Source organism: Pseudoliparis swirei, chromosome 6 (genome assembly GCF_029220125.1).
Source record: "Pseudoliparis swirei isolate HS2019 ecotype Mariana Trench chromosome 6, NWPU_hadal_v1, whole genome shotgun sequence".
NCBI lineage: Eukaryota > Metazoa > Chordata > Actinopteri > Perciformes > Liparidae > Pseudoliparis > Pseudoliparis swirei.
In genome coordinates this window covers 7136424-7153320 of record NC_079393.1, presented here as the reverse complement: position 1 = coordinate 7153320, position 16897 = coordinate 7136424, and the positions used below count along the sequence as shown (strand labels likewise).

General features: G+C 47.5%; 1 protein-coding gene across 4 annotated transcripts in view; it reads left to right on the top strand.

Moving 5' to 3' along the window:
* mon2 (MON2 homolog, regulator of endosome-to-Golgi trafficking) overlaps nt 1-16897 on the top strand; it is a 33894-nt gene that overhangs the window by 15234 nt on the left and 1763 nt on the right. Inside the window, exons 12-33 of one of the 4 annotated variants that reach the window (XM_056417191.1) lie at nt 388-578; nt 903-984; nt 1103-1284; nt 1972-2084; nt 2908-3012; nt 3243-3323; nt 3433-3506; nt 3880-3970; nt 4148-4249; nt 6132-6242; nt 7869-8044; nt 8159-8321; nt 9139-9432; nt 9524-9722; nt 10277-10920; nt 11808-11951; nt 12736-12753; nt 13349-13477; nt 15147-15337; nt 15425-15485; nt 15587-15710; nt 15815-16022. In XM_056417191.1, coding sequence (XP_056273166.1) covers nt 388-578; nt 903-984; nt 1103-1284; nt 1972-2084; nt 2908-3012; nt 3243-3323; nt 3433-3506; nt 3880-3970; nt 4148-4249; nt 6132-6242; nt 7869-8044; nt 8159-8321; nt 9139-9432; nt 9524-9722; nt 10277-10920; nt 11808-11951; nt 12736-12753; nt 13349-13477; nt 15147-15337; nt 15425-15485; nt 15587-15710; nt 15815-16022 — 3483 coding nt within the window. Of the gene's footprint in view, nt 1-387; nt 579-902; nt 985-1102; nt 1285-1971; nt 2085-2907; nt 3013-3242; nt 3324-3432; nt 3507-3879; nt 3971-4147; nt 4250-6131; nt 6243-7868; nt 8045-8158; nt 8322-9138; nt 9433-9523; nt 9723-10276; nt 10921-11807; nt 11952-12735; nt 12754-13348; nt 13478-14275; nt 14454-15146; nt 15338-15424; nt 15486-15586; nt 15711-15814; nt 16023-16897 lie in introns of those variants that run through there. The other 3 variants (XM_056417192.1, XM_056417195.1, XM_056417193.1) reach the window with 3 other exon arrangements.

Genomic DNA, 16897 nt, shown 5'->3' with positions numbered 1-16897 from the left:
TTATGTTTGTTTGTTGACTACCTAAATAGCCCTTTAAATATATAAAGAAGTTGATATTTCTTATATGTTTGACACAGTGAAAAACAGCCTGGGGTCAAATTGACCCCAAAGAACACCGACATTAAACATTGAATGGGGTCAAATTTGACCCTAAAGGTAACAGGAGGGTTAAACAACAACAGGGGATCATAATATGGCATATATTGACCGAGGTTTAACAAAATAAATATTTGTCCTTCCGGGCCTCACAGGAAGGCTCGGTTTGAGTTGCATCAGCCAGAGGCCTCCTTTCTGATCGGAATTAGGATTCTTGGTGGTGGTTTTGGAGGCTGAAGTTAGGCGCACACCTCCGTCGTCCTATAGCTCTCCTTCTCTTTCATCCTCTAGTCTAGAGATGCTGGACAAGGTGGAGCCCCCGTCCATCCCGGAGGGCTACGCCATGTCTGTGGCCTTCAGCGCCCTGCTGGACCTGGTGCGGGGCATCACCTCCATGATCGAGAGAGAGCTCGCCGTGGAGGAGGAGGCGGCCGCCGAGTTCAGGGAGACTCATCCCGCTCAGGCGTGGCAGCCGCAACCTGGTGAGCGCGAACGGGAGGAAGACGGGCATGTGCTCACAATGCTGAGAGATATTAGATATAAGGCAATCAAATGAAATATGAAGGTATTTGTAAGCTTGGGACACTTGTTAAGGGGGACATTCCAAAGCATGTGCACACACACACACACACTGCTTTACTGCAACCAGTCAACAATGTGGGTGGTAGCACTTCTACGACCCCTGGTGGCCAATATTGTGCCTTCATCTCTTTTTAAAATGGTGGCATGTTTAGTTTCTTTTGTCCAAGTGATACTGAAGTGAATGAATCCCTGAATATACGGGTGGATGCATTGTGTCGTCTCAGGAGTTCACCTGGTGTGGGAGGAGATGGTCAGTGCCTGCTGGTGTGGTCTGCTGGCGGCTCTGTCTCTGCTGCTCGACGCCAGGTAAACGGACATGTTGCACGAGGAAATCCCCCAAATTCCAGGTTATTCGCCACAAGGCGGGACGACGCGCTTCACCGTCTCTCTCTCTCTCTCTCTCTCTCTCGTCCCTTCACGTCAGCACCGATGAGACGGCCACGGAGAACATCCTGAAGGCGGAGCTGACCATGGCCTCGCTGTGCGGTCGGCTGGGCTTGGTGACGCCCCGCGACGCCTTCATCACGGCCATCTGCAAGGCCTCGCTGCCGCCGCACTACGCCCTGACCGTGTTGAGCAGCAACGCCGCCAACCTCTCCGGCAAAGGTGCGGCTCCTCGGTTGAGAATGCTACTTTTTTTTTTTTAACATCGCAAACACAGTACGAGCAGTTCCTCCGCGGTCCCGTTTGCCTCTTTTTATTTGTACAAGATGTCGCCCAAATATACGCCCGTGTACACACACACACACACACACACACGCACATAAATAAATTCCTACTGCACACCGTGTTGGCATTAAAAAAAATCCAATATGCAGAGCTAATAGTCCCCCGTTCCTACCCCGAGGATGGCCTCTGGTCATGTGTGTTCACGTTAAACTAACAAGCACCGCTCGTCTCCCGTATGGGAGACGTGAACGCGGCTTTAAATATAAAATGTTGGCGCGTTGCCTGTTCCTCTTATTGCATGAATCCATAACTTTTTTTTACCGCGGCTTCCAATTAGGAACACCGCGGAGAAAGTGTCTGGGGAATTTAGACGGCACACACACACACACACACACAGCTGCTCTCAAACCAACCACTCAGACATTCGTTATTTGCATATTAGCTTGTAGAGATAAAGCCGGCAAATTGGGTCTCAACTGGCGATGGATGTTTGCCTATGGAGTTAATTAAGAAAGCTTTTCTTGCATGTCGTAAGCTTTTTTTTTTTTTTTTCTACAAAACCTGTTTGCGTGCTCCTGACTCCTGTGTTGCGCGCTTGTGTGTGTGTGTGTGTGTGTTCCACAGCATATTCCATCCAGGGCCACACTGTGCAGATCATCAGCCCCTCCAGTGAGTCTCATCAGCAGGTGGTGGCTGTGGGGCAGCCGCTCACCTCGCAGCCCCAGGGCACTGTGGTGGTAAGGACACACACACACACACACACACACACACACACACACACACACACACACACACACACACACACAGTTATGAAGAGGCTATCGCTACCCTTGACATTTTCCCCCAAAAACATGTTGTAATCAAGAGAATTCCTACAACACAACTTAACAGCTGTGAAAAAGAAGCCAAACTGTTTGGGGGCATAAGTACCTTGAATGCTCCAAATAAGAGACACGGTACTGGCGACCGAAACCTGAGGCAGGAAGGAGCCCAGTTAAGTGCCTAAGAAGAGGGTCGCGTCCAATTGGGCTCCGGAGTTAGCCATACAAAAAGACACCCACATGTGCTCTCAGATAGAATGAAAAGCAGAGCAATCTGTTTATCAAGTCGTCCACGTTGTTTTTTTTAATCAGCATTTTATGCACAACGCCCACGTACAAACCTCACACACTTTGTCCCTCGAGGCGGCATTCGAGTCGGCGACAAGTGTTATAAACATAGGCAGGTCGGGCGAGCTCGTGCATCTAAATTTCCCTCGAGGGCAATAACATTTTCCAAATACACAGGCTGTAACCGTAACCAGAAATCGTTATCCTATAATTAGAAATCTCCCCATAGAAATAATAATGTGAACCCGGTCTCAGGTCTGTGCATATATTTCCTCACCTTGTTTGTGTTACCATGGCCGTGACTGTTGGGCCTCATGCTACCAACATCTTGTGATTTTAGTACATTTGTTGTCCCTTTTCACTCATTGTGATTTTGCCCCGGGGAGACGCATCAGCCAAATCTTTAAGGACTCCTATTAAAATGTCCTATAATTGTCTGTCCCTCCATCAGCTCACTGCCAAGAACATCCAGTGCATGCGAACCCTGTTGAACCTGGCCCACTGCCACGGGGCCGTGCTGGGCACCTCCTGGCAGCTGGTACTGGCTACGCTGCAGGTACGACCGACTCACATCTCACTGAACGGCACACACACACATGAGGCAAAATAGACATTCTCTCTGACGCCTCCTCTAACAAGGAAAATGTATATGTTAAGTCAATGACTTGCTAAGAATAACTATTAATAACGTGTTAATTCACCTGTTTTTAGCGCTTTGTAAAATTCCCACAAAACGTTTGCGGCCGATGATGTAAATGTAGTTTCTTCTCCCTTTTTGCCTCCCAGCACTTGGTGTGGATCCTGGGGCTCAAGCCGGGGATGGGTGGTGCCCTGAAGCCTGGTCGAGCCGTGGAGGGACCCAGCACGGTGACGTTTAGGGACTGTGGTTTAGCTAGGGACTGTGCATTGAACGTGCCTCGTGTTCTTCCCACCTCGAGGTTGAAGCCGATGAGCTGACCGGTTGTGTCTTTAACAGGTGCTGACCACAGCCGTGATGACGGACCTCCCCATCATCTCCAATATCCTGTCCAGACTGTTTGAGAGTTCCCAGTAAGGACTCGTCCTTTTTTGTGAATGTCATCACTCATTTCAAAACTCCAGATATTCCCTATACTCTGAAATAGTCTAGTAGATTATTTTTTTTTCTTCGAGAAATCTACTTTTTTAATGCTTAGAACCAATAATAACAATAGTGGCGTGAATATTTTTGTTTGTTTGTTCAGTAAACCTTTGTTTGCGTAGTTTTAGACGCAATTAATACAATCTTTCTACCGTCATCCTCATAAATATTTATTGGAATGACCTGAAGTATAACATGCGGAAAATGTGTGGGTTGTGGATCCTGGTGAAAATCTTTAATTCTTCCCAATTAATGTAAAATATGCAGATATAATATGCAATGCGTTTGTGATATGTGATCCAGGTACCTGGATGACGTGTCCTTGCATCACCTGATCAACGCTCTCTGTTCCCTCTCCGTGGAAGCCATGGAAATGGCTTCTGGAAACAACAAGGTAAAGAGGAACTGTGTTTTAGTCCACGGTGAAACCATTAATTGGCTTTTGGTTCAAATGTAAAAATGAAGGATAGTATAGTGTTTAGGATTTGAGTGTTCTCTTGCCTGTCGAAGAGGTAAGGGGATACAGTAAGGTGTCCCGTTCTTATTTATACTTTCTATTTTCATCTATCAGGAGCCGTCTCTGTTTGCTGTGGCCAAGCTGCTGGAGACGGGCCTGGTCAACATGGATCGTATCGAGATCCTTTGGAGACCCCTAACCGGACACTTATTGGAGGTAACGTCCATTTACAGCTCCATCCCACAAGGGGCAGCGTCACTTTCCCAACATTTAATTAAAACTCTCTGAACTCTCTTTTGTCGACCAGGGTCGTACGGTTATATCCTTGAAAGAATTTCAATTTATTTCACCGGTTGCATTTTGATTCGACTTTATTTCGCACAATGAAGCGTTTGAAAGGATTTTAACCTGCTGAGCGTTTTTCTCTCGCGCTCCAGTTTGTCTAAACTTGAAAATGGTAACTGACGTGTTTTCCAAGGCTGATAAACTTGGAACCACGCTCTATAATAATAATAATAAAACTTAAAAGAATGTCCAAATTGCCCCCTTGTAGTCTTTTGGTTACTTTACGCCGTACCAAAGCTCTAATAAGGACATTTTTTCCATGCAGCCTGGAGCACACATGGTTTAGTCACGAAGGAGAGAAGTACTTGAACGAGCTGCAGACGGGTCGACGTTCTCGGAGATTCTCCTCTTTCCTATTTGTTCTTGCATATCAGCGACACTTTCAAATCTCTCACATGTTAAACTGATTTGTATTCAAGTTTAATTTCAACATTTTGGAATTTCAGACAATGAATCTTATGTAATACGGGACCCGAACAGGGTTTTTGTTTCATGGTTTAGCAATCCTTTGAAAGAAAGTAAGACGTTCCCATTCTTTCCCAAAATACTTTTACTCTAGCTATATTTTTTAAAGAAAGACGCCAGTGTCCAAACATAAGATAGAGGAGCCCTGGCACATTTATGAGTGCTGTTACAACCCGGTACAGGTGTTTGGGTTTAAAGCACTCTGGGTCGACTGTGCTGTGTGTGAATGCTAAACACTATAGATGGAGTTTGATTACCGTGTGTGTAGTTTGTACTTTGACTACCGTGGTGTCATATGTGGAGGAGGATTCTCCTTTTTATATATATGTGTGTGTACAGAAGTGTGTTGGGAGGTTTTCTTTACATTTTCTCTGTCTATCTCCCCTCTCTTTTTTGCACTCCTGTCTGTTTTGCAGAAGGTAAGCTCAGATTCCCTCCTCTATAATGGTTTGCTTTCCCATCTCTCTTTTCCCCCCCCCCGATCTTTTCTCTCTCTCTCTCTCTCTCTTTCTCTCTGCCTGCTTTCAACACGTTGGAAATGAGAGGTCGCCGTGTCAGAATGTGCATTTCCTCCGCCACGCGTGTCTGTCCCTCGCATTCTTGTCGTGCGCCATTTGCAATGCGAAGCTCCGATTTGTCGCCGAAGCCTGCAAAGTGTCCTTCGACGCCGCTTTCTCCTCCTTTCGCGGACTTTAAACTCGAATGAAGCGCTTCTGCAACGTAAAGGAAATGTGACACTGGCGTCGCATTCACCGTATCTTTATTCGCAGAGGCACAACGTGATCAAGATTACGACTTCAAAATCAGCGACGCAATAACGATCACGCAGGGCTGTGGAAGCCAAATGATTTAAATGGATACACATGGAGCATCTGGGCTCTCCCTTTGTGCCCTTAAGCAGCACAACGTTGTCTCTTCTTCGGACAACAGTGGACATGTCTTTGGCATATTTCCCTCCAAGATGATTTTAATCTGGCACACAAATGCACTCGAGACCTTAAAAGCAGACGACAGGTTTCGTACCTTTTCTCTGGCGAGCTCGGCCTCTTCACGTGTGTTCTAGCTTTTCATGATTACACCGCCGCCGCCACGGCACATCTTGCGATCGCGGGTGGGGGGGGGGGATCCCGGTCTTTTATCCCACAGACCGAGGTGCATTTCACCCACTCGTTTCCCACCCACGCGCTGCGGGGAAAAAAACACTCTCTGTGGCGAACGGCCTCTGCGTCAGATCCGTCACCGTGTGTGCTCGTGTCTGCTATTTGTGCGTCTGTGTCGTGTCCCGCAGGTCTGCCAGCACCCGAACTCCAGGATGAGGGAGTGGGGGGCCGAGGCGCTGACGGCGCTCATCAAGGCCAGCCTGGCCTACAAACACGACCCGCCGCTGGCGCTAAATCAGGTAGGGAAAGCAGGGAAAACCTGAACATCCCGCATGTATAAAACAACCATCATCCTCTATCACATCAGTAGGGAGCATTTCATTAGATGGATGTGTTAGTCGTCCTGCCCGGGTTCAGCTTCCTTTAACATGGTTTGTTTGCAACGCTGACATTTGAGAGGCAGAGAGAGAGAGGCAGAGAGAGAGAGATAGAGGCAGAGAGAGAGAGAGAGAGAGAGAGAGACAAGCCACACAAATGATGTTTGTCCTGCAGAAATGCACAAATTTCAATCGCTTTTTTCCCCCCAAGGCCTTTTTATTTTATTTTATATTTTGCAGCGTGGGCGCGTCGCAAGTCGTCGTATTCAAATATCGCAAAATACAACATAATGGTACGTAGAGGAAAACAATATTTGGCTCGCTCAATCTTTTGAAGCAGGCGACCCGGCACATGAATGCAGCCGCACGGCGGTTCAAGGAACATCACTTGATTAGCCGTAATGCACAACACCTGTGTCAATCAGTTGGACCTTTGTGACTGAACATCAAAGGAGGTTTTTTGTTGCGTGTCCTGGGTTGGCCGGACGGCGAGCTGAAGACACCGTGTCTGGAGGCGTGTTGTTGATGTTCCTTGAACCGCGGACGGCTGCGTTCACTTGCCAGGTCGCCCACTTCAAAGCAGCACATTGAAGAGACGAAATAAACATGATGTACACGATGGAATATACACAATATGTCTGTGTAGACGTCGGGAGTTTGTGCAGAAACACATTTTTATTTTTATATATATAATAGAAAAAGGAAAACAAAACACGATATTGGACTTAAACTCATCGCCTTAAATATAAAAGTGTTATTAAAGAAATTGAAAGAAATTGGGGTTAAATCAGCAAGGTGGTTTATTTTCTACCATACACTCGGATGAGTTAAACCAAATTAATTAAAAGACCTTTTTTCAGCTGCTTTCTATCGGTTATACAAAAAAAAACGTGGTTCGAAAAGTTAGAAAAATAAAAAAAAATTGTTTAAAGTCCAATCTAAATTATTATTATTTTTTAAGTCTGATCTAATTATTTCATGTGAGACTAAATGATTAAATGCAGAGAAAAGTGTTTCATTTTGCATCCATTGTTGATGACAGCTGCCCACAGCTGAAGTGAATAACGTAATTATTGCATTTATTATATTTTGGTGTAATACCAACATGCCCCTCATGTCAAGTATATATATATATATATATATATATATATAAAAAGACATGTTAGGTGCTACACTTCCACATGTTAACAATCACAACAGGGATCCATCAAGCATCGACATCCTTTATTCAGGCATGTCTTTTATTGAGTCCATGTCTGTATGTCATCACGCTAATCAGGGAAATTTGTTTTTGCGGAGGAATCCATTGGAACGCACACACACACAAAAGACAGTTATGACTCATATTTAACAACTCTGTCAGCAGAACAAACTGCTGACTGGGAAATGAGCTAACTTTTGCAACAAAAAAACCCCCCAAAAGACTGTTAAAAAATAGTTTAATGAAGAAGCAGCTGTTCTAAAGTTTGAATATATCGTACATGTGGACTGTGCGGTGTTGTCGTAGAACAGTTCCCAAAGTTAATGAAATAAAAACGTGTCTCCCAGCGGCTGCAGCTTCTGCTGCTGAACCCCCTGAAGGAGTTGTCCAACGTGCTGCACGCCGACATCCGGCAGAAGCAGCTTGAGAGCGTCCTGCAGATCCTCCAGAGCCAGGGCGACAGCCTGGGGCCCGGATGGCCGCTCGTCTTGGGGGTCATCGGAGCCATCCGCAACGATCAAGGGTAAAAGCGCAGGAGGGAGGAGGGGGATGTACGCGGCAGGCACTTATTTAGCTCTTGTTTTTTTAATGCGTTTTATTTGTGTGTAACCAAATGCGTCTCGTGTTTTCCCTTCAGCGAGTCTTTGATCCGAACGGCGTTCCAGTGCCTGCAGTTGGTGGTGACGGACTTCCTACCCACCATGCCTTGCACGTGCCTCCAGATCGTGGTGGATGTAGCCGGCAGCTTCGGCCTGCAGAACCAGGAGCTCAACATCAGCCTCACCTCCATTGGCCTGCTGGTGAGAGGACTTGTTTTAGTATTTCACTCTTGATGGACCGCAGGCTCAGAAACCCGTCAGACGACCCGGTCCGCGGAGCCATCGGTAGAATAAGGCGTGTAACCGGGATTGAAAGAAACGTTATTACCTTCGCATTGAAAATGCGGAAGGTAATGTTTTGATCGCAGTGTATTTATTTATTTATTTATTTATTTGTATGCGTGTTCCTCGCATAACACAAACAGTATTAAACCGAATCGCATGAAATTTGGTGGGATGATTGGTTCTTATCCGGGGACCATTTGCTTAGATTTTGGGGTCGATCGGGTCAAAGGTCAAGGTCATGGAAACGTCAAAATCTTATTTGTACCATATTATGGTCAATTTTTATCCAATTTGCATGCAACTAATGCCAAAATGTTCATAATTCAATGCCCAATCTTGTGACATGCGAAGGTATGCGCTCTACCGAGTGCCCATTCTAGTTACCGTGTGTTGTTAACATTTGACAGGTTACGTGTTTCTTTTCCAGTCATTTTAATGTTTAAACGTAGTATGTTCTAATATGAATAGATTGACATTATCACATTCGTTGTTTTTGCATTCTTTAATTCACTTTAGCAGCACGTTAGCCCTCTGCTGACATGTCATTGATGGTTTGTACAGTATTCAGGACATGCTGAACCCGATATTGATCTGTGGTTTTTGCGGGATTATTCCTCTCTGAGCGCGGCGGCGGCTCCTGCGAGATTACTTTCATGGTAATAGGATAGCAAAACTGCCAGAAGCATTTTTACCAACCTCCTCCCCATCCCTTCTTCCCCCTTTCCACCCGCAGTGGAACATCTCGGACTACTTCTTCCAACGGGGCGAAGCCATCATCCAGGAGTTGGAGAGGGAGGAGGAGGCGCTGCAGAAGCGGGCCCAGGAGAAAGGAGAGACCCTGAACCGGCCGTTCCACCCCGCCCCCCCCTTCGACTGCCTGTGGCTGTGCCTGTACGCCAAGCTGGGCGAGATGTGCGTGGACCCGCGGCCCGCCGTGCGCAAAAGCGCCGGGCAGACGTTGTTCTCCACCATCGCGGCACACGGGACCCTGCTGCAGCAGCCCACGTGGCACATCGTGGTGTGGAAGGTAACGGTGGAAGAACGAGCACGTCATCAGATGTCGTAAAAAGTCGTCGTTATTTAGTATTTCGGCTGAACCGCCTCGGCGTCGCCACTAGGTGCTGTACCAGCTGCTCGACTGCGTGAAGGCGTCGTCCACCACAGCGGACAAGGAGAAGATCGAGTCTGGCGGCGGCAACATCCTCATCCACCACTCGCGCGACACGGCCGAGAAGCAGTGGGCGGAGACCTGGGTGCTGACGCTCGCCGGCGTGGCGCGCATCTTCAACACCAGGCGGTACCTCCTCCAGCAGTTAGGTGAGCCAGGCGCGATCGACTCGGCGACGTCGCACACAGGTTGGCCACGTTGTCTTTACGACAATTACAAATTGAAAAGTCTGCAAAAGTTCATGTTTTTACTGCCCGTCTTCCGACCCATTTAGTCACGCAGGTAGATATGAACGATAAAAAATGAGCTCCTCGTTAACTGCCATCTTTAACATCTTACCAAATTACTAAACAGGTGACTCATAATATACAACACCTTCCCAGCGTACTACACGTCGGATCACCAAGAGAAAGGCCTCCTACATACAGCCTTGAGGGAAATGTCGATCTGCTTCTGCCAATAGGATTCTTGATTCTGCGCCAGTCGTGGTTAATCGTTGTGTAATAGTGGTCCGTGTTACACCTGTGATGGTAACAGTGAATAAAGACGCCGTAGCTTCACAGGAGCAGTGCTGTCCTGCTTTAGCTGAATCAGTTCTGACATCCTTAAAACGCATATAGGAGACCCGTCTGTCGGCTTCTCTTTTTTTTTTTTCTTTCAAGAAGTCTGTATCTTCTTCAGCGTTGCCGCCGTGTATCTGCAGGTGATTTCTTCGAGGCCTGGGAGGTGCTGCTCAACCACATCCAGTCGGCCGCGCTCAGCAAAAACAACGAGGTCTCGCTGGCCGCCCTCAAGAGCTTCCAGGAGATCCTCCAGATCGTCACGCCCGTCAAAGACTCGGACCGAGCGGGCGACGCCTTCGCCGCCATGGGCGTCCCGCCGGTGCTCATCGACCCCCTCTCGGCGGCGGGCCCCGGCAGACCCCTGGCGCGCTCGGATTCCCTGGTGGAGCGGCTGACGCGGTACAACGGCGCCGAGCTGCAGGCCCCTCCCCCGACGGAGGAGTCTGCCTTGGAGGACGCCGCGTTGTGGTGGTCGGCGTGGAACACGTGGTACCGGACGGGGACGGACAGCACGCGAGCGCCCAGCGGCCCGACGGAGAGGTTCTCCTTCATCCCCAGCCAGCCCTTCCTCACGGCGTTGGTCCAGATCTTCCCCGCGCTCTACCAGCACATAAAGGCCAACTTCAGCATGGAGGATCTGAAGAAGCTGGGGGTCATCCTCCACGGCGCCGTGTCGGTGCCCATCAGCAGCGACGCCTCGCCCTTCATCCTCCCCTCCTACACCGAGGCGGTGCTCACCAGCCTGCAGGAAGCCGTGCTCACCGCTCTGGACGTTTTGCAGAAGGTGGGCAAAGCAAAGAGAACGTGTTTTATGGATTATGAGCCTTTAGAAAAATAGCTTAGAGCCAAGTGGGGTGTCATGTCGACCGAGGAGTCCCGGAGGAGGTCGTCCCCAGATTGAGTCCAGCGGGAGGTCTTTGTTGCATGTAGACTTGACTTCACACTCAGAATAAATCAGATAAATAAATATATAAATCTAATGTGTGGTAATAAATCAAATTAATTAGCAAATTAAACTGAAATGAGCCAAGTAAAAAAATCAAAAAAGAAAAACATAGTGATCCTCTAGAAATTGCAAAAAAGTCAGAGCATCCCTAATCCTTTATTCCAGAGTTAAGCATATGTATATATATATATATATATATAGTTATATCATCAAAAAATAATTAAATTTAAAAAATAATCATTAGTTGTGGCCATATATATATATATATATATATACTTATAGTATATATATATATACACGTATAGTATATAGCTTTGTCACCGTATCACCGTATCCGTATATTTTTGTCATAAATTCTTCTGATGCAGTCTTTATTTCACCAATCAGTCTACAATTATTTTACTAATTAAATGTGAAAATTCTCTCATTTGAGAAGTGGAACCACTAAATTTGACTCCAGTCAATCATGTCAGCGATGTTTGCTTTGGACTGACATACCGAATACAATTCAGACAAAACATTTCAATGCACCTTCTTGTTATCTGCCCCGACGCCCCTCTGCTGTGAGAACCACGTCTCTGAGACGCTCCCCGTCGGCCGAAAGTCACTCCTTCCCGTTCTGCGTCGACCCCGGTCCAGGAAACCGTGTGTCAGCCTACTAAATTATGCAACGTGCAGTCCCGTGGTGGATGTCAGCAGTGTTTGTTCCTCCCTCCCCGCTGCAGGCCATCTGCGTCGGCCCCGAGAACCTGCAGGTCATGTACCCGGCCATCTTTGAGCAGCTGCTCCTCTTCGTGGAGTTCTCCTGCAAGCCTCCCCAGTACGGCCGGATGGAAACCAAACACGTGGCCAATGCCAAATACAACCAGGTACGGGGGTGGGGGGGGTGCTTGGGTTTTCATTTTAAATTTCTGTCTTTTTCTGTTTCATTAAAGCGTTGACCTGGTGTACTCAGTTATTCGTCCCTCAGCCATTTCCAACAAGTTCATGGAGTGCCCCCCCCCCCCCCCCCCTTCTCCTCCTTTTTATGAGGCCCCTATCGTGGCCCGACAAGAGATTGACAGGTTCTTCTGGACCCCTATTAGTATCCCCGAGCCCAGTCGTATTCCAAATATTCCCTCCCTCGCACTTCATCCTGCTGGCCGCTCACCAGAGGAGCTTCACTTCCCTTCAGTTCAAACGCAGTTCAGATTCCCAGTGCAGAGTTCCCAGTGACCCTTTTTTCTTTCTTTTTTAAAAAAGATTTCTTCAGTTTTATAAACCGGGGGGGGAGGAGAGTCTTTTCGCAACACTGTGCGGTGTCTCTCTTACTCATCGGTGTTGCGGAAAAACGTACAAAAGGAGAATCCGGCAGGCGCCTCCCAGAGCCGTCTGGATGTGGCAGGCTGGTGCCGAGAAACGTCAGCTCAGCACATTTCACGTCTCAGAATCCTCGGGTCCTGCCGGCGGGGGTCCGGGCTATCGGAATTGGGGGATTAAAAATTTTTTTTGTTTAAGTGAGTGTCAAAACAACCCCCCCCCCCTCCTCCCGAAATCAGTCCTGGTCGTAGAATCTCATGAACCGACAATCGGATAAAACTTTTTAACGCCAGTTTAATTGCGATCTTCTCTCATTCTGTTTCTTGGGGACGACTCACTGGATTACCATTTTAGATCCAGCTCTTTGCACCGGTGAGTTCCGTCATCCCCCCCCCCCCCCCACACACACATCCCTCCCCCTCCTCTCTAGTTTATTTTTTACTAAGCTGTTGCTGAATGGTGACGACCTTCCCTCTGCGGTAGACCACGCCGCATGGCAGGCTCTCGCATCTCATCTGCGTCTCCTCACTCCATGCTCCCCCCCCCCCCCCTTCTCTTGCCTGCCACTAACTGGCGGCTATGCCCTCTCTCGTGCGCACAGTCCCCGTGCGGCTCCATCTATCAGTTGATTTTGTGTGCTTTTGGTGACGTTCGTGCGCACACGCGTGTGGTTCCGTGTGTATTTGTTGAAGACACTTTGTGGCATCACGTCCTTTTTGTTTGGCTTCAACATCTCAGCTGTGGTACTCATACAAGCCTGACACAACCACTAATAGGCACTGTACCTTTTTCATTTAATGTTTTACAAGTGTGTGTGTTTGTGTGTTGTATACTTATACAAAGTGTGCCTTTAAAAAAAACTGCTTTGAATGTGGCTCTGCCAAGAAGTACAGCTAATGCTTTTAAGATTTGTTTGAGTGATATGAGCTCCTGTTTCTCTTTCCTCTTGTCCCCCCCCCCCCCCCAGGCGGAATGGGTTGCCTTAAACTATGTGCCCTTTGCCGAGCGCTCCCTGGAGGTGGTGGTGGACCTGTACCATAAGACGGCGTGCCACAAAGCGGTCATCAATGAGAAGGTTCTGCAGAACATAATCAAGGTATTTCCACCAGGATCGGCGAATTAAATAACGGTCAAAAGCAATGAAAGTGTTTGGATAGAGCATCTTTATTTTATTTTTCTATCAAGATCCAATCCCCTCTGAAGTTTGGTCCGCAGGCATTCGACTAGGCCACCTGTTATCGCCGGACCCTACGCCGTCATAAAGTGCGGCGTGATGCCATGAGAAGGTTTTGAGACGGTCACGCGGGGTCAATTAATGTCCGTCTGCGACGAGGGCTTCCAGCGAGTGGAGCGATGATGTCACACCAGGTGTTTCCCATTCGCGAGCTCCAACTCTGGCATCGCTGCGTCGATTTTCATCTTCCAGCTGCGATAATCAATATGTTTATATTAACAGTGCATCCACATAGCTGAAGAGAGTATTTCAGTAAATCGAGGAAAGCGTGCGAGTTGCTTCCCAGATGTAAAGCCCAGGAGTTCTATAATAAGTGTGGTTTATTCTAAAATCTTAATTCTCTTCTGAGGAGTCTTGAGATCTGACCGCCTCTGAGCAACTTTAAATAATATCAGCCTAAACTTCTTAATAATAATAATAATTCAAACTTATATAGCGCTTTTCTAAATACACAAAGACGCTTTTTTCTTAAAGCTGCCACAGATTCTAAAGATCTCCAATCACAGCACCGCTCTTTTCCCGTAGTCTATTTTTTTTAAATAAGAAACCACAAACTAAAGAAGTGAAGGAGTTATTCTGAAGGTTCTCGTTGGATGACTCTAAATCTGCCCCCCCCCCCCCCCCCCGGCCCTCTTCTTCCTTTCTTTTTTTTTTGCCAAGAAGGCAGTAACTACCTCGGGGAACCCAGCTGTCTCTGGAAGAAAGATGGCGTCTCACTTTCACTGCGAGATGAATAGCGTCTCTGCCTGCCGCGCACACATCTTGACATTTGATGTTGCTTTGATGTCGACTCTTAAGATTTGAAGTCTCTCCACATCTCGGCATAAAAGAGATGAAGGTGATTCACACGGCTGCCGTTAGTTTAATAGTCTTTTGTATTCCAGCCTCATGATGTGTTGTTACCTTCGCATTGAAAATGCGGAAGGTAATGTTTTGATCGCCGTGTATTTATTTATTTGTATGCGTGTTACTCGCATAACTAAAAGAGTATTAAACCGAATCGCATGAAATTTGGTGGGATGATTGGTTATTATCCGGGGACCATTTGATTAGATTTTGGGATCGATCGGGTCAAAGGTCAAGGTCATGAAAAGGTCAACATCTTCTTTTTACCATAGCGCGGTCAATTTATATCCAATTGGCATGCAACTCATGCCAAAATGTTCATAATTCAATGCCCAATCTTGTGAGATGCGAAGGTATGCGCTCTACCGAGTGCCCATTCTAGTTTATTTATTTATTTGTATGCGTGTTCCTCGCATAAGTCAAAAAGTATTAAACCGAATTGCATGAAATTTGGTGGGATGATTGGTTATTATCCGGGGACCATTTGATTAGATTTTGGGATCGATCGGGTCAAAGTTCAAGGTCAAGGTCATGAAAAGGTCACCATCTTCTTTTCAATTTCTATTGATGCAACTAATGCCAAAATGGTCATAATTCAATGGTCATTCTTGTGATATGCGAAGGTATGCGCTCTACCGAGTGCCCATTCTAGTTGTTGATTGTTTTTTCCCCCTTCGCCCTCAAGACTCTACGAATGCCCTTGGGTCTGAAGTACGCCTGTCCGTCTGAGAGCACCTGGAAGCTCGCCGTCTCCTCTCTGCTCAAGGTGCTGTCCATCGGCCTGCCGGTGGCGCGCCAGCAAGCCTCGTCCGGGAAGTTCGGCACCATGTGGCCGGAGCAGGCCAACGCCTTTGAAGACTTTCTTTTTACCAAAAGGTACACACTCACGCCGCCGTAGCATCCAGTGCGCACCACGCCGACGCGCTCGAGTACCAAACTGCTTGTGTGGTTCTCCTGTCACAGCTCGCCTCCAGATAACCTGTCCATCCAAGAGTTTCAGAAGAATGAAGCCGTTGACGTCGAGGTAGATACTCGTTTCCAGTCATCCGTGTGATTTATTTAAATTAATTTTATTGCGATAGCTCTATATTAGCGTTGTGTCCCCTTTTTTTGTTTTTGTTTTAGGTGGTCCAGCTGATCAGCACAGAGATTTTACCGTTTGCCAATTTCATCCCCAAAGACTTTGTGGGCCAGATCATGGCCATGCTCAACCGAGGCTCCATCCACTCGCAGTCCCCCTCGTTCACAGGTGAGACGCTCGGTAAATCCCCGTCCGTCGTCTCATCGGTTAACCACTCCGCGGCCGTCGGCCGAACGTCTAAATATCCCAACGTGGGCTGTTCCTCTCGACAGAGGCGGAGATCGACGTGCGGATGCGGGAGGAGTTCTCCAAGGTGTGCTTCGAGACGCTGCTGCAGTTCTCCTTCAGCAACAAGGTGTCCACGCCGCAGGAGGGCTACATCTCCCGCATGGCGCTCTCCGTGCTCCTCAAGCGGTCCCAGGACGTCCTCCGGCGCTACGTGGAGGACGAGCGGTTGAGCGGGCACTGCCCCCTGCCCAGGTACGCCCCCGATAACCACCTCTAATAAACAATTCTCACACACACACGTGGTGCGCTCGCTTTGGCCAAAAGCAGCGGGTTTTGAATGCGTGTCCGGCCCTGATTCGAGAAATTCAGCTCCAAACTCACTTCGTTCTGACATCACTGAGATATTTTAGCAACGCTCCAGCTGTGCATCCGTCATTTCCGCTCCCCTTATTGTGTAAACGACACTAAACCGCTGCACTCGCTCAGTTTTTACGTGCCGCGTCGCAGGGTTCGGCTGCAACACTTCATCCTGCAGGGCGTCGCTTTCCTCCCCCAGAAGACACGGTGGAAGTTAAATGACACCCCGAGGGGACGTTACGCCGTGAGCACAGACTAATAGCAAAAGGGATGGATGGTGGGAGGGTGAGGGTGGGGGGGGATGTTCAGAAAAATAGAATAATTCGGAAATGCACGTGAAAAGCAAATGCAAGGTGGCTCGCATTAAAAAACAACATGACACTTTAGAAACTAAGAATATGAAGATCTTGGATTGCATTCTAATAAAATGTCAAACTAACTGCAGAACACAAAGAGACAAATATAGATATCAGAAATGGTTTTAGAGTCAAAGAGGAGCCACGCGAATGTCTACAAGTGATGTCCCTCTGCTGTGAGTGGCAGCTTTAGACGACACTAGCTATAGAAACTGTCCGAGGCAGAGTTGCATTGTGGGTAATGGTTGCTGTTTTTTGACGAGGGAAAATATAATGGAATAAAAAAGTATCTAAAAATCGACTGCATCCCTTTGATCTTTGACCCCTGAGTCGGCGTTATTGGGGCGCAACGCTCCTTTAATGAGAGGATTTGTGAATGGGAGAAAACTACAAAATAATTCTGCTAAATGCAAA